Raw genomic sequence first — 22084 nt, 5'->3', positions numbered from 1 at the left:
CATTCTCTAATCACAACTACTATTTAAACTACCACACAAAGTGTTGCTCATCATGGCTCTTATCATTCCTTTATACAAACTAGCGTCTTCTTCATACCCAATCTATGTCACAAGGTTCGAGTTCAAGTTCGAGTTCGACAATAATAAAATTCAAATGAAGTTTGACTTGGACAAAAAGTTCGAAAAAAGTCGACATTAAATTCGTCTTATATTTGTTTTATTTTTATTTAAAATATAAATAATAGATCTTTAAAAATGATATAATAATATGTTAAATTTAAATATAAACAATAAATTTTAAAACTTATTTATATTTTAATATTCTAGAACTTAATAAAATAATTATAACATATAAATAATACATATATTAAATTTATGTACTCATAATATTTAAAAATTAAAATTAATACATTTAATAAACACGAATCAAGTAACAATCTAATAAATAAAGATTAATTTTTTAATTTTAAGATGACAAATTTATTTAAATTATAACTGAAATATTTAAAATATTAAATTTTAATATTAAAAAAATTTAAATAACAAATCTAGATATTTTAATACAAAATTATTAAATTTTATTTTTCCAAAAAAAAACCTTAATTATCAAGTCTAAATGTTTTAATTAAAAATTATATCTCAATATTTAATACTAAAGTGTAGCCTAGCGTTATTGATCTCATATGCTAATCCTTTTCGAGAGATTTATTCTACTGCCTGTGTAGCTGGAGAGTTAGGTTTGTTGCCAGTCATATTTCCATCATTCGTCATTGGCAATATTTCCACCATTCGTCACTCAAAAGGGTTCAAAATAGCGTTATCCTAGTCGGCGCCAGATACATTCTTACAGACTTGACATTAACAAATGAAAAAACGTGCAACGCTTGACCCAAAAAAGCCTTAGAAAATGTGCTTTTTAATATATTTTATTTTTAAAAAATTGCCTTTTTACCTATACGAATATGGGGCAAATTTTAACTAATTTTTAGTAAGGTTTTGAAGTTCGCCGAATTTCAAACTTTATGGCCAAAATTTGGCAAACCCTGTGACTTAGTACCTAACAATGCTTCTGCAACAGAATACAAAGGCACATTTAAATTTTTAATCAAGTTACAATTTCAATAATTCAAAAGCAAAATGAATACGACCAACCATGAATAATGCTGAAGATCGACGGCAAGACAAAATAAATACAACCAGGTCTGAATATAACATAACAAAAAATTCAGCGCAACAATGATCAAATGCTTTGGTTCAGGAAACTAGTGATTCTTTCACTACAGACAATGGTAGAGTGATTAGAACTCGTCTCTCTAGTTTCTTCGGTTGTGTTCTAAATATCTTCATGTGTTCTATTGTGTCAAATGATTGTCTGATTACATACGTCCACTTAAATACTTAATTGCAATCATGATACTTCCAGTAAATCTTGGATAGACTTAAGATGACCAAAAAGATTAAGCGCAGGCCCAAATATAATACAAGGCAAATGAATCCAAATGTGGGCATCATAAATATTGACAATATTTATCCCTAAAGGCAGACATTTGAGCATTTATAGAATTGTGGGTCAAATCAATATCAAGATATTATAGACCAGTGCTATTTTCAAGTACATAAACTAGGCTTTGATACCATGTTGAATTTCATGGAGGATCAATGCAATTGTACTAATCACTACCATTGTATTTGGTATGTGTTCCAAATGCAAAATCCTCTTAGATTTATATATAGAGAATAAGCCATGAATAGACATGTCCCTTCATAGGACATGTCTATTCATTAATCAGATAATTAATATAATAACTACTTTAATCATATATATATATATTTATTTATTTATTTATATATATATATATAAATATTTTCTCATATAACAATAACCTTAGATATCTCAAATAAAAAGAACACACATATATATGTATAAATTATATCTTATGTATAATAGGTTTATCCGACTGAAGCTATCAAATATCAACATCAAGTTTTTGATGGTAGCGAAATAAGAGGCACCAAATGTGACACTAGATATTTACATAGGCTCTAGTTAGACTTAAATTTCCATTTTCTTTTCACATACATTAAACATTGATTGCTGATTTAGCATTACTAGATATGCTTGTTAGCATGAATGCTGATGGTATTCCTTTTGGGGTGTATCCTAAGCATTGCAAGAGCAGTTGAGAAGATTGACATGTTGCATTCATGACTGTGTTTGTCATTGATGTCAACATAGTATTGTTTCTATAAAGACTAGCAAAGTAGCAGACAGAGAACGAGGTCGTACAGGTTGTGTATTGATAATACGGTCACACGCAGTTGAGGATATATTCTACATTATTTCTTGATAAAGTGGACAAGTGTTCGAAGACATATGTGAGTAATTCAAGAGTTACAGAGGGCAGTGTGCAGACAGAGTACCTGAGAAGTAGTTTATGATGTTTGGATTGTACCTCTTAACAGGGATCGAATCGTGATGAGTGAAGTTAGATAGTTACAGTACACAGTCTGACGATGACATCAGCGAGTGCATGATGTCATAGGTTGTGCATGTGAAAAGTTGCATTTACTATAAGCCGACAGTGTTTTGTAATTACGAAAAGATGCAATGTTTTGTAATATCTTAATGAGGTTCTATTATTATTAATTGGGAAAGCCTCAAGGCCGACCCAGTGAATTATTTTGAGGATAAGGTATAAAGGAAGGTAATTTCCCTTGTGGTGATGTGTGTAAGAGATGCAAGTGATTATGCAAGTGTGAATTAAGCAAGTGTAATGTCCCCCACAAATAAGATTTAATAATTAATAGTAAATAAATAATAAGATGTAAAAAATATGAATATATAATAATTATATTATTATAATAATATGATATTATATATATAATATAGATATAATATAATATTTTACTAAATTATATATTATAATTGAATTTGAAATACAAAATATAAAATAATACTTTGCAATCAAAGTACAAAATATTATAAAGAATAATTATAATAAATAAGATTAATATTAACAAATTCATAATTACAAACAAGTAAATGAATATTATCCCATCATAATACGAATAATATTCATACTAAATATTGTATATAATACTCATACACTAAAAATGTTTCAATAGAATATATAATTAAAACTAATAACTTCCATTACTTGAGTCCCGAGATTGATAATGGGAGCTTCTTTGAAAGATCGCCTCCCTTTTCTACATTTACAAAACATATAAATGGAACAAATCAACACTAGAATTTGGGAAGGAAACACACAAGAGGATCAAAAGATATAATGGAGAATCAGGAGAGGTGGATTCAGCAGGTACGTAAAGGAAGAAAAATATCTACAAACAACACCAATCGGGGAAGAGGGGAGCAGACATCCATGACACCGCACCATACAGGAAAGGAGAGACCTTGGGAAAATTCAAGGATTGACGCCATCAAAAACTAGGCCGATTGTCAGGTATTCCTTAGATGGAAGGTTGAAGCATAAGCCAAGCCAAGAGTGCATCAAGATTCCAATATATTGGACAGAAAAATCACATACGGGAAGAATTAGAAAATAACGGTATCATCGTAGAGTCATCAAAAGTACTTAGAAATGAACAAACCAAGGCAACGATCACTAGGAGGACATTCAAATATTACCATCTACAAGTCAGAGATTGCTATGCTCCGCAAATGTAGTTGTCCAGTAATAGAACACAGAACATAGAAATAGGAGTCAATATACATATCTGGAGAGTATATATATGCCATCATTGGAGGAGCAAATCAATATATGTGCAAATCTATATAATTCAAACAACACATATTATTGGCGCCCAAAAGAAGGTTTGTGAATCACAGCCTATACAAATATCACAGAGAATGGTGTGCTTGTAGAGCATATCAAGGGATGCTAAAATCACTGTCTATCATAGGGTAGAAACATAAACCACAAGACTTGAGAAACTCCTTATTAATCAGAAATAGAGCAGTCATCATAATCATTAAGTGGACTATAGTAGCATTAGATTCAATCGTATTCCTTAGTACAGTCACCGAACTTCAATTCCAAACATAATATATAGTGGGTAACTTTATATAAAGTGTGTGCCCCAGTTAGCGTCTCTTGTCACATTCAGTACTTGAGATTATAAGTCAACATCAAGATCAAGCTCCAAATCAATGAACATATAGCAAGGTGGGTGCTAGAATAATCTGGGAGAGATCTTTAATTCAAACCAATAGAAGTCTGCATTATAGAGGCAAGTAATTCCAATAGAGAAATCAAGAAATCCTTCATGAATGACTGATCAGTATAGTCCAAGTTGCATAAACCTTACCACCAACTCTAATGTTTAGATTTGTAAGAAAGACACTATCCTTATAGTCACAATAGTCATTCACCCCCATGGACTCGTTATCACATTCAAACTAGTCATCCCTCATTTCATTGAAATAGTTGATAATAATTTGTTCATTGCATTAAAACTTATTTATTTCATCACTAAGGAGTATTACAATCTCTAAAAGGGGTTATTGCTATACTCGAGTGTTCAAGCATATCTAGTGGTAAATTGTAGTGTTGTTTTCTATGATTTCTAAGATAAATGCCCCAAGTTCCTATAGGGTCAATCCAGGGACATTATAGCAAGTGATATGAGAAGATGGAAAATACGTGTAAGCAATCAAAGGGATCAATGTGATTCAAGTTAGAAGATCTGATATTGAGATCTGAAGAGGTTTGGTCTGGTCAAGAGGACAGAGAAGGATTTCGAGTTATTTCATTTCTATTATTCTACAAGGAATAATACAAAGATCAGTTGGATAGTGAGTTCAGTGGTCTTGCCCCTGAAGTTGTTTGGACAGTGGGTTCATTTGCCTTCTACAACTTCTAATAGGGTTGGAATCTCCTAACAGGGATTCGAAGTCTCCTAACAGGGACTGCTATGTACTGAATGTATTTCATTGGCTCCTAACAGAATCCATCCTCTTATAAGGAACTTTTATATTAGTACATCATTTTGTGGGTACCATCCCCACTAGGGTTTTCCCTCTGATCAAGGGTTTCCCTAGTTAATATATGTGGTGTTATTGTGTATGTCTATCTTGTTATGCTTGCTGATTATATTGTTCACATGCTTAAGGCTTAATAAGTTTGAGAAAGTTATATTGATCTGATAACTGATTCACCCCCCCACCCTCTCAGTTATCTTGGTGGACTTTACTTTCTAACGATGTTACTTACACTTTCACTGATCCAAACAAGAGCATCGTTGGTTTTGTTTGGTCCTTATTGTCGAGACAAATAACATGGTGCTCATAACTCCAAAAGGAGCCATGTGTGTTGTCCTTCCCATATTACAAATGTTGTGATTCTTTCCCTATAACATCAAAAAGCCATATGCCATGTCAAATCAAAAAGAAATATGTGTTCTTTGCCAATAATCAAACATACACTGCTATGATCATCGAATTGAAGAACACATACCAGAGTACAAAATCTTGAAAGAGACATGACATTTTTAAGACCTTATTTTAATTGCTTTGACTACTACCCGTTCACACCAAAATCAGAGTGACATTTCCTTGGACATTCATCAACAAAAGGCCGCAGTGGATGTCGAAACACAAATATTTGACCCAAAATTTCAAAATTTGTGAGCTGGTGGTGTTTTTAAACATTATTCCCCCATTAGCTGCAAACACAGATCACTTTCCCCACAATCCTCATGTTGAACTTCATTTTCATTTGGAAGAAGCATCAATTGCACTAATACAATGAGCATGTGAAGTGCTTGGACCAGCTAGAGGAGTATCCCACAAAGGAGAGATATATGAATGGATGTTGCCTTAAAGCCATGTAATTGCAGATGGTGGAAATTCAGGTGATGGAATTGGAGTTGGAATTGTTAGAAATTGAGGATATTGTTGGCACTTGGATGAGTTGCAAAGATTATTGTATTAATGATAGGTTTTGTCATTGTTGTCCTCAATTTTGGCTTCACAAAATTGAGGCAACCCTACGTAATTTTCTTATAGATTCGTAGGTGCATCCTCTTAGTTTTAATGTATTGATAAAGTATCATGAAGACAATTCATTATCCCTGCATTGTACTTTGTGTTTCTCTATCTTGCATTTCTTTTGAAGGTTTCCGTCAAGTTGAATCCCAATCGTTTGGCAGTAAGAGTTCTTCTCTGACTGCAAACACTCGATTTTTGGCAAACCTTCACATCTTTTCTTCATTTTCCTTTATGTTGTAAATAATTTTTATTCTTTTCTTTTGCCTTAGGTGAATAGCCCTTGGAATTCCGCTCATTTCGAGCTAACTTAGGTCAAAATTGGAGTTGTCTAGCTCAAGTTATAAGGGGGCTTTATCTTTAAAAAACCTCATATTTTTATTTAGGACAAGCGCATATCTTTATTTTAAAAACCTCATAAAAGTGGGCTTTTATTAGTAAAAGCATGATATAAAATTATATTTAATATTTAACATGGATTTTGTTATCCATTTTAAAATTTCAACTCATTCTGAGTTGATTTGACTATAGTTTTATGTTTTTGAAAATAGTGTATTTCAAGACTATTTTTCATGTTACTTTATTAAAACTATAATTAGATATTAAATTTAACCACATAAGACACTTAAATGCACTTAAAGTGGGGTTTTTATTATTCATTACATATATCAACATGCAAATCACTATGTAAAAACCCACTTCCAATAAAATATAAGTCCCGGGATTAATTTAAATGAACTTTTTGAATGCAATAACACTGTGTTAAGTGGGCTTTTAATATGTATTTGCATACTTCAAACTTATTAAATCAATGTAAGTGGAAAATTTCTAACACATTTACATATGTTGTTGCATGAATAAGTTTATTTTAAATATATTAAGCATCTAAATGGAGTTTTTCTAACCTGTTGCATATACATCTTTAAAAATTACCACTTAATGGACTTTTTAAATCAAATAGCATATTTTTAGAACATGTAAATGCATGTCTTAACTGAGTTTTCACTTAACTTAGACATAAGTGACGAGTTTGGACTCAATTGCATATGTATCTAATATTCAAAAACCCATTTCCAAGTCCACTTAGACATAAGTGGCGATACTAGGTCCAATTGCATGTCTTTTAAAACATGTAAACGACCATGAAAAGTGCATTTTTAATGGTTTTCATTACCACTAAGTCATGGTGGCGATTTTTTGCTCAATTACACATCTTTTGAAACATGTAAATGACCCTAAAAAGTGTGTTTTGCACTAAGTCATTAGTTAAAAGCTCATGGTGGTGTTTTTTTACCATATTGCATGAGTTTTAAAACGTTTTTTTACTCCCTAAAAGTGTGTCCAAGGGCAGTGTTTGCATATAAGAAGCGAAGTGGCAATTTTGTATCACATTGCATGAATTTTAATGCATGTGTTTGCTCATTAAAAGTGTAGTTTCCTCTATTGAAGGCTAAGTGACGATTTTTTGAGAAGCAAATTGTTTATTACATGTTTTTCATTCAAGAAACTTCGTTTTTCACTTGCAACGTGGATTTGGAGGCTTTTTGTGCATTTTTTTCACATGCAAACGTTCCTCAAAAGTGCATCCATGTATTAGCAACACATTGGCACATGTAATCCTTCAAAAAAGTCATATTTTTTATCAAAATACAAAGCATCTTTGGGCGGTTTTGAGAACGTGGCAAATTTTGGGAGTAAAAGCACATTTCTCAACATATGCATTTGGCCAAAAAGAGCCCATCTAGGGCACATTTTCTACAAAAAGCGTTGCATTCCTTGGTGATTTTTGTTCCAATCATTTCAAAAAGCTTCCTAGGGTATGTAATTTGTTTCCAGCTTGTTCTTTATCATTTTCAAGTTTTGAAATTTACCCTAGGCGCCATTTTTGCAAGCCATTGATATGGCATTGCTAAGTCAAAGTTTGTTGCAAGTTTTCCGCATTTCATCTCTCTGCCTACACTTGTCCAAATTTGAACCTTGACCATCCCTAAGGTTTGAATTTCAAAATCTATATAAGTCTTGTGATGATAAACAAATCTTAATCCAAATCTCTTGGATTTATTTTCATATTTTTCAAAGATTTAAGAAAACTTGTTCTTTTGTGTTTGGTGGAGAGAGGTATGTTTTTCCCTTATTTTTCTTAAGGCAATTTGTTCTTGTTGAAAGTCTTGTTGCGAATCTTTCAATTTCCATTTTCAGATTTCCATCGTTTTGTTTTGTACATATGTTGTTTCTCTTTTTCCTTCTGTCTACTTCTTTAAGTTGCATGTGCAAGGTTTTATTTACTTGCATATGCAGTCAGGGTAAACTCTTGTTCTAAGGAAAGACAAGTTCATTATTTCCCCTCATGAGAACGCAAGTTTAATTCGATGAATCTCCATGTGGCTACCCTATGGTTGAAAAAGAATTTCCCACATGCTTGTCAGATAAATAGCATGACTTGCACCTATTAAGCATGCTATGCTTCCATTTCAATATACTTTACTCCTCATTTGCGCATTTTAAAGCTCACTATCCGCATGTGTAATGCACCCAAAAAAAAATCTTTTTGGCTTTTCTAGTCATATTTGAGTCATTGTAAGCTTGGCCCATTTGTTCATTCGTTGTTCGCAACCTTTCCATCCGCTCTCCCTACCCATACCTTGCCCAAATCTGTGTTTTTACACAACAAAGCTTGATATAAACCCCTCATATGATGATGTTCTTACACTATGGGATTTTCATGTAACAGTTACACATGCATAACATTCTGCGATGTCAAAGGAGATTGCACCAGCAAAAAGCATAGACAAAAAGATCAAGTACCAATATGATCAGTACCACAACTCCATCTCGCCATCTCAAGTAACTTATTACACTGAGGAGGTTCCTAGCACTAATATATCACATATGAACATTGAAGATTTCCTCACAAGGGTTAATGTTGAAGCTACCGAGAATATGACTTGGATCAAGAGAAGTCATATACACTTGTTATCTACTTTTCCCTTGGCGGCTCATGAACCCAAGTTCATTCTTGCATGTGCCAAACACTTTCATGTGGCTTCCAGAACTATCAGACGTCAAGATGGTAATACAATCATTAGTCTTGATCTAGAGACTATTGATCACATCCTTCATGTTCCTCATACTCCAGTAGTAACCAACATTACCAAATAGAAAAAATTGGAAAGATGGAACAGTGACAAGGTTGAATGTTACGGGTATGTTAATGTCAATTGGTTGATCACTAAGAGGCCGAATCTTGTTAGATGGCCAAAGAGTGTGCGTCATTGTGATTTCAAGGAGGAGATTAATGATCTCATCACATTGCTTAGCTGCCGAGCTGGACTCAAGGATTCAAAAAATTTTGAGCCTTGAATGTACAAGTACATTCACCTCACCATAAGAACTAAAAAGAATGTATTCTAGGCAGAACTGATAAGTGATTCAATCTACGAACAATTAGTGAGTGTGAAAGACACCGGAGTATTCAACATGAAGTCTTACATGGTGTATATTGCTGCTACCTTGGGTTTTTTTCAGGTCTATCAACCAAAGGTGACAAATCATTGGTGCATGTTTGGGAGTATTAAGATCAATTGCCTCTAAAGCAAAGCCAGCTACACTATCGCAAAGTACAAGATGCCTTCTTTGGGCATTACATGTGCTTGTTTGACAAATAACTCCCAAACAAGCATGTTTTTCATGAAGCATGGAACAAAGTCAATGAGTATGGTTGCATATCCCTATAGTTTCCTAACTTCACATATCTGCAAGTTGGATGTTTCAAATGAGAGCCATATACTCTACCCATACCCTACAAACAAGATTGTACTTATGGAGCTAGCCAGGAGACTCATTAGGGTACAGACCTATCAGTCCAACTTGCATAGACCGGGAGTAGGAATTTATTCAAGAAATCCTCTGAAAATTGGCAGGTACTCTATAGATATTGTATCTAAAGCCAAGATCATAGAGTTTGAGCTTCAAAGAATCACTCTAAAGAAGTTCATGGCAAGGAGCTGTTTTGATTGGAGAGGACTAAATGATAAGATGAGGAAGTAGTTCATACATGTACATTGCCTTTAAGATTTCTAGATTGATGTGCATACTGAGGTGGACATTCGGCACTTGGATTACAGTTGGTTGAAATTGAAGCAAATAGTAGACTTCAACCTTGCATCAATTCCTGATGGGGTTGAAGATGATGGTCATTCCTACCTATGTTCGGCATAGGATAGAAAAGTTGCCTATCATTCCTCCTACATGGTCAAGTAAGGAAAACACCTCTATATGGGATCATTTTCATCCTATCCTTGCTAATACCAATATTTGGTTGAAGAAAAGAAGCTTCAAGTGCATCAAAATCAAACCTGGAAAAGGTTTTGATTTTGTTGGTTCGATTGGTATGATGACAGAGATAAGGGTTAAAGGAAAGGATGGAATTTCATCTTCAGCAATTGAGCCTCCTGCTCAGTGTTTACCAAAGCTCACAATCAAAGGAAGAATGACCACTGCAAGGATACTCAAGGTAAAAGAAATTGAATCTCGAGCAATCCACATTGATTCCAGTGATGATGATACAGATCAAGCAAAGGAACTCACAGTGTCAGTTCCACATTCTACAGAGGTTCATACGACTACGACTCTTGCAGACTCAGCACTTGCATCAGATGAACCCCCTGATTCACCTTTGAGCATGGCATTGGATGCAATCTCCCCTGAACATCCACCTCTTGAAGATGTTGTAATAGTGACTCCAGCACAACCTATGTCCTCCGCTGCACCTGCAATAGAAACAGAAGTTGATCAAAAAAATTATGAGTGTATTTGATGCATATTCTATGTCGATCCCCTCTGCTTCAACTTAATCCATGGCATTAATTGATGTAGCCTCAGCTCAGTTTGAGCAATTCATGACTGAGGTTACACATAATAGTCCTACACCTATGGCCATTCAAACTGAGACTCCTTCCATAGTCACTACTGCTGTGCAAGAAATACAATACGGACCATGGTGACTACAACTACAGCTAGCACATCTTCTTTCAGCCTACCCCCATGGCTAAGCACCATCACGCAAAAGAGGAAGAAGGAAGAATTTCACCAGAATAGTTTGACATGCAAGTGGTCAAACCAAAGGCTTCATAGAACAAGAAAGCTAAAATAGTTTCTCTGTAATGTCCCTACTTGCAATTCACCCTCAATTCTCCTCTAATTCCCAACTTAAGATTTGTATAGATATTTTTTTAATAAAATTGTGAATAACTTAGGATGATTGCAATTATATTTTACTTTTGAAAATATATAAGTTTATTCCCCCCACCAAAAAAAAGTTTATCCAAGATATACAACTTTTTTGAATAAAATGTATATATATGAAAGAAACATATTATATTTACTATTATACTTCCTCCATAACAATAATAAAAATGACTCAAGTGGATATGCCTATTCCCACCTACTATCTTCCTTCTCCCGCTTAATAGGGTCTTTAATCACTTTCTAAAATGTTCATATACTGATTGAGTTGGCTGCTCATTATATTATTATTATTATCAGCCTTTATAGTTGAAGATTTACTTCCTCTATATTATAGGACAATGGTGGAGATATATTTAATGGTTTCTCTTAGTATTCTCCATGAATTACTTTCCATATGCACTTAACATTTTTCATGAATTAAGTGGGCAGCTTTTGTTTTGTTTTTATATGCCTTATTATTGGTTGTTTTATGTTATGTTTAATGATTCCCCTTATATTTCTCTGATGCCTTTCCAATACTCCACTTTAATGTTTTTGGTTTTCCCTTATGTCTTTTTCTCCTTATATCTCCAGTATTTTACTTTTTGTTATTATTAAAATTTTAACTACGAAATGAGGACATTACATTCTCGGGCTGTAGTTGATGACAACAACATCAAGTATGCAGAAGTTCTTGAACCTCTTGCTGGAAAACCAGCAAAAGAAATGCACGCTGCTGATTACATGTTCTCCAGAATCGAACTTGGGAAGCAAACTCGTTTGAGTTGTCAACAAGATGCTCAAGATGCACTTGACTTGTTAGCCCAGAAAAATGACAAGTCATGGGAGAAGAAAAATAGACTGAAGAGAGAGAATGCATGTCTTCTAAAGACCATTGAAAAGATAAAGAAATCTTCTTCAAGTGTTGAACCTATTTCTTCCGAGTGCACAGAGAGAATAAAGAAGAAGGCGCAAACTGTAGATGAACTGGCCATCAGCATCAAATCACAAGGAGTTGAAGTCATTCGAGATGTTTACAGGATGCTAAGGAAAGGAAAGGAAGTTGTTGCCAAATTAACTGATATTCAAGAATTACTTAAACGTCTATTAAAGTTGTTGGACAGAGACATTTGTACCTAGAACAACATGTTAGAGTTTGATTTGGATGCCTTGTGCGAGTATGAAGCCATCTCATCTATTGAAATGTATCATGATTACATGCACCTGATGACTAACAAAGAACAAGTCTTGCTACAGCTCGTAAAAGATGCAAAGGCAGCAGTGATCAAGATTAATAACCAAGAAGACATGATCAGCGGGTTTACAAAAAGTAAAACAATGAACTCAAGAAAGAAGAAGACATCCTTACAGGGTTCACTGAAGCAATTCACTTACAGCTTGGAGCGGATGATTTCAATATCAGTGTGATGAATACATTTGCAAGTTGAAAGTGTTCACTTGATGATCTACAGAGCAAAAAAGAAGTTTCTAACAAAGAAATTTCAGAAGCAGAAAGTACATACTGAAAGATCATAATGGTTGCCAAATACATTGGTGAGCCCGATGCTGAAGTTGGGGATGACTCACTGCAAAAATTTGCAAAAATAGTTGAGACTATGTGAACATTTCAAAATTTCCATATGCTTTAGAGTAGAATGACAAAGATTACATGTAAAGAGCAATTATGTTGCAAGTATAGGCTAATGTGTCCTTGTACAATCAGCTCATGTAGTCAAGTTGCAATCGCATTAGGCATGCAACTTTGAGTAAGTCAAATTAGTTAGTTAAAAGTTTGTTAGTAAATAAGTCAAGGTGATTGAAGATTTCCTCTTTTCCCTCTACCTTTCTCTTCTATTTTCCTATATAAAGGAGAGAGTTCATTGTAAATAATCATCTTTTGTTTTATGCAAGAAGGTTGGGCTTGTAATTTGAAAACTTTGTATTTCTTGTTGCAAATCTCTGAAGTGAATGAAGAAGCAAGTTTTCCCAAGCTTTGTGTTGTGAAGCTTGGAATCAATCTTTGTTTTCTTATGTTGCATTGATTAATTCATCTTTGTTCATTTTCTCTTTGTGAAGCATTTGAGCATTCGGTGTTGTTCTTGAAGACTTTGAGCTTTAAGAAATAAGATTACTTTAGTTTAATAGTGGTTGCAAGTACGAAGAGTTAAAACTTTGTGTTTTAAGTCTTAGTATATCATTTCAAATTGGATGGTTTATAAGAGACTTTGTGCCTTATTAGCTATTTGCCTTTATTCAAAGAGGATTAATCGTAAGAGACTGTGAGCTCTTATTCTCAATCGCATAAGTTAAGTTGAAACTGCTGTCTTAAAGTTGTTCTTACATCAACTTCTAAGCCACCGGTATTATTGTAGTAGTAGATACCTTTTGTTAGTTCACAAATAGTTGTTAGAGTAAAATCATTCCTGAAAAAAAAGGATTCGATTCAAAGAATCACCCATTTGTCAATTCCAATTACGTATTTTTTGTAGCCACCTACGGGAAGAAGGGAGCCTCCCCTATTGCTAAGAGGAGAGATTTGTCTCACTACACCATTGCCTAAAGTTCCCATTTCGTAAGTTGTAGTTCTAGTGACTTACAAAAAATTTTGCCACCATTCATTGATGACAACATATGTTCTTTAGTTCATGACAGATTTTCTATATCGCAAGCTATTTATCATTTCAGCAAGAACAATGGTTGACAGATTTAGATATGTGAGTTCCATGTGTGCAGTAGAATGAGTGTAGACATCATATCTATGTTCATTGTACTTTCTGAGATATTTTGGTTGAGTTACAGATTGATTAGTGAAACTGGTAGCAGATTAGTGTATAGGAAATCATGACAGAGATAGTTAAAAGCATTTTTGTTATATCTTAATGATGAACAAGAATTAATGCAGGTGAACATGGAAGATGGTAGAAGACTTGTCTATGCGTGTATGTTCTAAAGTGAGAGGCCTTTGGATTATTTTGGAAAGGTCACTAGTGTGTAACGTGCGATATATTTTACCAGCAGTCGATTGTGTTATTGTAGCGTATGATTTATCTTTGGGAAATGTAATATTCTCATAGTAACATGTGAGAAACTTAATGCAATGGTTGTATTGATGCTTATGAAGACGTGTATGTCTTAGCATGCTCCTATGTAATTAACTATGTATTAATGAAGCTCTAACAGGCCAACCTAATTAATTATTTGTAAAAGGAATACAGGAAAGATGTTTTCCTTGTTTGAGGAGTGGATGAGATGTATGAGTTGTGTATCTTGATACATATGATGCGAGCCTTGATGTTGGATTATCAGAGCAGAGCAATGATGATGATGATTGAGTGGACTTCAAAGGAACTGTTTTGGAAAGTAAGTTTGTAATAACCCTCCTCAGGCTATAACTTCTTCAAACACCAAAAATCTTTATACTTCAGTTGTTTGACATTTCGTCAAACACTTTGCAAGCAAGCTCTGATACCACTGTAATGACCCCAACAGGTTATAACTTCTTCAAATAGCAAAAATCTTTATACTTCAGTTGTTTGACATTTCGTCAAACACTTTGCAAGCAAGCTCTGATACCACTGTAATAACCCTCCTCAAATCTGCTCTCAAAGATGTTAATTGAAGGCTCAAAGAATTTTGTCAAACAATTCACATGCAAGAGACATATGACTGATATAGTATTTCAGCTTGCTTTAAATGACTTTTTTCCAATTTGCATCAATGAGAATCTAGTGATAGAAGATTACAATGAACTACACAATGACCTAACATGAGTGTGCTCCTAATTTTGACAATATTCAGTGCATATATTATGATCTAAGCATGAGAAAAGAACACCTACAGCCAACTGGCATTTTTGCAAACAGTTGGTATGCAAACTATCTAGCTCATAAATAATGAGATTGAATTGCTTAAATGACACCAGCAACTATTATCTTTTTTATTGCAATCAAATTTCTAATACAATGCTCATGAAATATGGCCAAGACTTTGGCATTTACATGGATTACCAAAATGACAATACTGGTATAATGCACACTTACAGCTGAAACTTATAATACCCTAAAAAAAACAATACTAACAAGGGAACCTGGTTGTAGATGGCTGTAATAATTTTCCTTCAATGCTGCCCCTTCTGCTTTACTTTTTCGAACTGCTTTTTCGGCCTGCTTTTTCGGTTCCGCTTTTTCCGCTTGCTTTTTCAATTTCGCTTTTTCCGCCTGCTTTTTCAGTTCCGCTTTTTTTGCTTGCTTTTTCAATTCCGCTTTTTCCGCCTGCTTTTTCGGTTCCGCTTTTTCGGACTGCTTTTTCATTTCTGCTTTTTCGGATTGCTACCCTGTTGAATCTCAAGACCATATCTTTCAATGGCATCAAGATTTTCAGCTTGAAGGGATTTCGTCCTTCAAACTATTGAGACATAACCTCCAGAAAATTCTCCAATTTCTTTGATATTTCCAACTATGCTTAAAAGAAGCTCTTCCATTTCTTTTATAGTGTTCTCACAAGAGCTCCATCCTTCGTTTTCTCAATGTGGGATAAAACATAACTCCCTTTATGTAACTTATGTCTCCAATGTGTTATAAAATAAAAGGGACTCTTTTAATTTAAATATTTCCCACAAACTATAGTCTATGCATTAATAAAGTTAAATATTTAGATTTAACTTTATAAAATAGCTTTATCAATGCATAACAAATCTTGTCAATGATAAACAAGTCTTCTTGTCGATTTTAAACAATTAACATCGACATACCGTTGCCACTAGATGTCCACCCATGCCCAAGATGACTTACTATAAATAGTAAGTATGCTCAAAGTTGCCTCAAAACCCCTCAGAAAGACCTGCAACTGAAACTATCTAGGCCAAATGGCCTCTAAGCCCCTTTAATGTCCTGGTTAGCCTACGGGACCGTGGGGAAATAGGCTAACGACAACATCATGCTATGAATGCTAAAAAGGGGACATTACAAAGTTGCAGATCAGTCAATTCATACTTATTGGAGATGTTATCCTAAAAGTAGTATCTTTCATTTTTGTTGGAGTATTTAGACAGTGGGTCTACTAGTTCTTTCTAGTCTTTAACAAGGTTAGAGCCTCCTAAATAAGGTTCCAAGGTCTCTTAACAAGGATTTGTCCTTTAACAAGGACTGTTGTATTGAATGAATTGTATTCAACTCCTAACAAGGTCACATCCTTTAGCAAGGAACTTATATATTTTGTACATTATCTTGTGGATACCATCCCCACTGGGGGTTTCCCTCTAATCAAGGGTTTCCTTAGTCAACAAATCATTGTGTTATGGTGTATGGTTTCTTATTGTTGTGCATCATTGTTCTAATTGTTGGTGATCAGTTTTATAAGTTTGGATTTAATTATATTTGTTCAAAATGGATTCAAGAGTACCAAGGAAAGTACCAAAGGGCAACACCCGAGGGAAAGTACTTGAGGGTAACACCCAAAGGAAATGCCCGAGGAAAACTTGGAAGTACTTGAGGGAAACACCCTAGGGAAAGTACCTGAGGACAACAATTGAAGGCAACACCAAAAGCAACACCCGAGGGAAAGTACCTAAGGCAACATTAGGGGAAAGTACCCGACGGTAAACTATTCCTAACATCCAAACAACAATAGCAGGTTGTAATAAACTTGACCGATTTTAATAGTAGAGTTCTGAGACTTTAATTGGGTAATTTTTTATCAAACAGTTGTCAAGAAGTCCAACGTGGTACAAAATGCTGAATATTACTGTAGAAGTTACTAGCAGAAATTGATGTATTGGGAATTGTTAAACAACCAAGAATTTGAATCTTTTAACCAGGTCTCTAAATGGTCTCCAATACATTTAATATTGCAACATGAGTAGTTAAATGGCCAAACTAACAACTGAATATTTAATTCTCGGGAACAATATCAAGGAGTAATGCAATATTAAAATATTTGGCAAAGTTTACATACAGTTAGCGTGGAGAATATCCCAACTGGTGGACTGGTTCCATCTCACTTCTTCCAACACTCTGACCCGTCACCAAGACGTCTACTCCTACATCCTCAGAAACCCAACTATATGGTACCGGCATCCAACTGTATCTCAAACCTCACGTGCTTGGTCGTGACCTTTATTCTTGATCAGGCTAAGTTCTCTACTATGGTGGATGAGGAACCCAAGCTTCTTATGGCTGTTGTGACACACCCAACACTTACTATTACCTGCAGAATCTGCACTCTTTCCGATTGGTGAGCATTATACTAACACCCGACCCGTGAAGTAAACTCTCTTGCAACCTTTCCAATGCTGATGGGGTATTGCCCTGCGTAGCAATTGCTAATGTAGACGGTTCTACTGTTGAATTGAAAATGGTGCCTTCTACCTGTATTCTCGTTTTCCACACTACGTATTCTCCTTTGGTTTCTTCGTTCAAATACCAGCTCTTGCAATACAAACGGTTCTACCACTAGAAATTCCAAAATCATGGGATTCAGACTATGAAATTGCTAACTTGCTCAAATGCTCTTACCTCCATATACTTCGATTTTTGAACATCTTTCCTATTGTCGATTCTTCTACCCAAACCTATACAATACTGAATGAAAGGAAGATTGGGGTGACATCCAACCCCCTTTGAATCTCCAAACATGAGGGGTTCCATCCTCACAATGTCAGACCAGTCACATTAAAGCAACCAGAATTCGCAATATGTCTATTCATAAAATCTTGTGTGTAAATCCCAATGCAAGCCCCTTCTTTTATAACCTCAAAGTGAGGGAAAAACAATGAAGCAAGGAATGCGGGGTAAAACGCAATTTTCATCCTGTACTCGCTTAAGTCACTTTATAAAGTAAATGACTTTATAACCTAAAGTGACTTTATCCACACCCTTAAATAACATACTGAAGTACATATGATAAAACCTCCGATGTGACTGGTAGGCATCCTATTAGCAAATGTCGTTAATCTATCCAGATGTGGAGATTGAATTAACCTGGTGCCAAAACACTAGTGCGGAGAAGGGGACATGACACAAGTTCGTATGGAATATAAGAGACTAAGATGGCAGATGGTGAAGGGTCGAGCATACGGCTTGGTGGGTATCTGAAGGAGTTCATACGGTCGTATAGAGCACATGTGGCAAGGACAGAGGCATATGGGCAAATACCGTGGGCCTATAGTGCAAGGGTGTTTGTACGATGGTAGAAACAAGATGAGATGGCACAACATATGATGAGGTGACAAAATGGTAGTAGAGCAAATGGAGTTGTAGCATATGGTTTGGAGTGTGAAGTCATACAATGGGTGATATCAGCGACGCACAGTGGGAAAGGTAAGTGTTGTCATACAATTGGATGGGTGTAGATATGATGGCGCAAGGTTGGGTTTGGGGGGATGAAATTTTCAATGATAGGAGAGCTTAGTGTGAAACTTGGCGATGCCAAAATAGATATAAATCACTAAATACCAGAATTGCACAGATTATTCGCCAAACACAGATATGTACGCCAAACATAGATATGTATGCCCAACACAAAGATTTATATGCAATTGGTCACCGAAACACAAAATTATATGGGCAGACAAAGATGGTGCTCGAATTTGCCAAATCCAAGCAAAGTAAAGCAAGAAGAATAGGGTAGGCCAAAATCCTACCGAAACTGCATAAGCCAAATAGGGAAGATCTTTCACTTCCAAAATGGCGAATAGAGCAAAACTGCAATTGGAAATCACAGCACAATAGAATCAATTCAAGACACATACTAAAAAAATCCTACCTAGTGGTCATAAATAGTCTGTCAGAAGAAAACTCCTGAGGTGCACAACAAGTGTCGAACGACAACAAACACCTACGACCAAAATTAAGATGGGCCCCACATATACATCTATCAATCGAAACCCCAAATACAAATATTTTTATTTTATTAGTTTGGGCCCCATATCTATTAATTAAAGGTCCTTTTTATTATAAAATTTATATTCTGGGACCAATTAATCAATTAAATTAATTCAATTATTAGAATCAAGTTTGGGAACATCACAAATCCTCACCGCCCAAAGATTGCTTGTCCTTAAGCAATTCACTATCTGATCAACACCATCAACTTCAGTATCCCAAATCAAATGTATAGGCAGAACATGTGAGTTGACATCAAACATCTACTGCAACACACAATCATGCAACTTTTGTTGCACCACCTTGATATAAACGTTGTTGTTCCCTTTACTAGGATCCCATCGATGCCAATTAATGAAATCCTTCACGTCATCATGTTCAACAATATCTTCAGGTATGGCCACAAACACAGACGTTGACACTGATACGAACTTAGCCAGAGACACAAACAAAACCACAGACAGAACCCCAATGGCAGAAAGCCTTGGCAAAGAGAACCTCAGCAGTAGACAAAACCTCGATGGTGGGCAAAGCGTTAGTAGTAGGTAAAGCCTCGACACCAGACGAAGCCTCAGTGGCAAGAAAAGCCTCGGCAGCAAGAGGAGCCTCGACAGATAGACCCCGACGGTGTGCAGAACCTTGATGGATAGTTACTCTGCGGCTAATAGAGGCTCGACAGAGAGAACCACAACACAACATAAAGCCTTGGTGATGAGCAGAGCCTTGGCAAACTGAATCTCAGCAGGAAACGAAGCCTCGACGGATAGAACCTTGGCAGCAAACAGAACCTCGACAAAAAGAACCTCAACAAACAAAGCCTCGTCAGACATAACCTCTGTGCCAGACAAGGCCGCGATGACAACAAAGCCTCGTTTGAGAGAGCCTCGGCGGAGAGAACCACAATGATAGATACAAACTCAACGGAGAGAGCCTTGACAGGAGAACCTCAACGGTGGACAAAGCCTCGATGGACAGAACTTCAACAGTAAGCAAGGCTTGTTACACATAAGGAAGGGCTCCATACTCAACGAATCAAAGGCCTAGCTCATGAAATGGAGTTACGGCAAAGCTTATGTGATCTTGATTTGTCCATGTTGTCTTGGCAAGATCCATGCAAGCAATCTCTTCATATTTAGGTGTTCTCACATGCAGATGTAGTGGCAAGATTTAGGAGATCCTCCTCATATAATGCATCAACCTTATTGGCATCATCTACTTTCTCCCACTTGTGCACACGAGATATTAGTTTTTCTTCACAATGTTGAATATATTATTCACCAATCTACATGTTGCCATAGAAGCGACACATTCTAGATTAAGAACATCCCATAACATACATATGATAGGTTGGGATATTTCATCGATCTCTTCAATGCACGAAACCCTAAGGCTCTCCATAGAAACCGAAACCTTAGTATCATGACACTCGTAGATTGTGACCAAGTGAAGAAACATATCATGGATCAAGTCTTGCAACTCTAGATCTAAGAGAAGGTACTTAATTTGACATTTGCACAACTCTCCAATATTGTGGATCTCTTGCCAAAAAGGATCGCCACTAGTGTCATTAAGGTTCTGAAAGTTGTCAACTATCAAGTGCAATATCTCTATCATGGTGTTATCATCATACGGTGCTCTAGGGGTCGAGATTCTCAAGATCCCACTAAGACATGATGTAGTTGCCAACTTCATTTCCTTGTCATGGTGTTTCAAAAGCCCGGTTGACTTAAAACATCCTCAATCAGAGAAAGGATCCTCTATATAAATCTTGAAGGTAATTGGTCCACCTTACACAAACATACTTTCAATATATCTAATGGAAGACCAACACGCTCACTGAGCTCTTTGCCAATCTTGTGGTGCCTTCAACCACCATTGTCCATCACTGTTGGTTGCCATAGCATGATCCAAATCTCAAAGTCTCTCAATCCCACTAGACTGGCAAGATCACCAGCTCTGATACCACTATAATGTTCACAACAACACATCGAGTTTTCTCGAGGGAAAGTACCCGAGGGCAACCCTCGAGGGAAAGTATCTGACAAAAAAAAATTCCCAATGTCAAAATACCAACAGCAGGTCCATACAAAATAGAAGAAACTAAGATAGTAGATGGTGAATGCTTGGTCATACGACTTGGTGGGTGTCTAAAGGAGTTTGTACGGTCGTATAGAGCAAGTGCGGCAAGGACAAAGGCATATGGCCAAATACTGTGGGCATACAATGTAGGAATGTCCGTACAATGGTAGAAACAAGATGGAGATGGTACAATGTACGATGTGGGACAAAATTATAGTACAACAAATAGAGTTGTAGGTATGGTTTGGAGTATGATGTCGTACAGTGAGTGATATCAGTGGGCATATAGTGGGAAAAGTAAGTGTTTTTGTCTGGTTGTATGGGTGTAGGTATGATGGCACAAGGCTAGGTTTGGCAGGATAGAATTGTCAATGACATGAGAGCTTGGTGTAAGACTCGGCGATGCCAAAATAGATATAAATCATTAAATGCTAGAAATGCACAGATTATTCGCCAAGTACAGATATGTACGCCAAACCCAAATGTGTATGCCCAATACAAAGGTATATATGCAATTTTTCGCTGAAACACAAAATTATATTCGCACACAAAGATGACGCTCAATTTTACCAGATCCAAGTAAAGTAAAGCAAGCATAATAGGGTAGGCTAGAATCTAATCGAAATTGCATAAGCCAAATAGGAAAGATCTTTCAATACTGAGATGGTGAATAAAGCATAACTCCAACTGGAATTTGCAGCACAATAGAATTAATTTAAAACGATACTAAACATCCTACCCGCCGATCATAAATACCCAGTCGAAGGAAACCTTCGAAGGTGCACAACAAGTGCCGATGCAATAACAAACACCTATGACTAATATAAAAGATTGGCCCAAGATATACATAAATCAATCTGAACCTCAAATACAAATATTTTTATTTTATTAA

General features: G+C 35.7%; 1 protein-coding gene across 6 annotated transcripts in view; it reads right to left on the bottom strand.

Moving 5' to 3' along the window:
- Nucleotides 1–22084, bottom strand: part of LOC149533009 (T-box protein) — a 111932-nt gene that overhangs the window by 37675 nt on the left and 52173 nt on the right. For 3 of the 6 annotated variants that reach the window (XR_016356650.1, XR_016356649.1, XM_089802950.1), the window contains exon 6: nt 12757–12819. The exons of the other annotated variants lie outside the window; for them this stretch is intronic. Coding sequence is in view for 1 of the 3 variants with exons in the window: in XM_089802950.1 (XP_089659076.1) it covers nt 12764–12819 (56 nt within the window). In the remaining 2 variants the exon portion in view is untranslated. The remainder of the gene's footprint in view (nt 1–12756; nt 12820–22084) is intronic. 6 annotated transcript variants of the gene reach the window in all.

The sequence above is a fragment of the Cupressus sempervirens genome, chromosome 10 (assembly GCF_028749045.1).
Source record: "Cupressus sempervirens isolate cs-2001-9-10 chromosome 10, ASM2874904v1, whole genome shotgun sequence".
Classification (NCBI taxonomy): domain Eukaryota; kingdom Viridiplantae; phylum Streptophyta; class Pinopsida; order Cupressales; family Cupressaceae; genus Cupressus; species Cupressus sempervirens.
The sequence above is the reverse complement of the archived record's forward strand: the minus strand, read 5'-3'. Positions and strand labels throughout refer to the sequence as shown.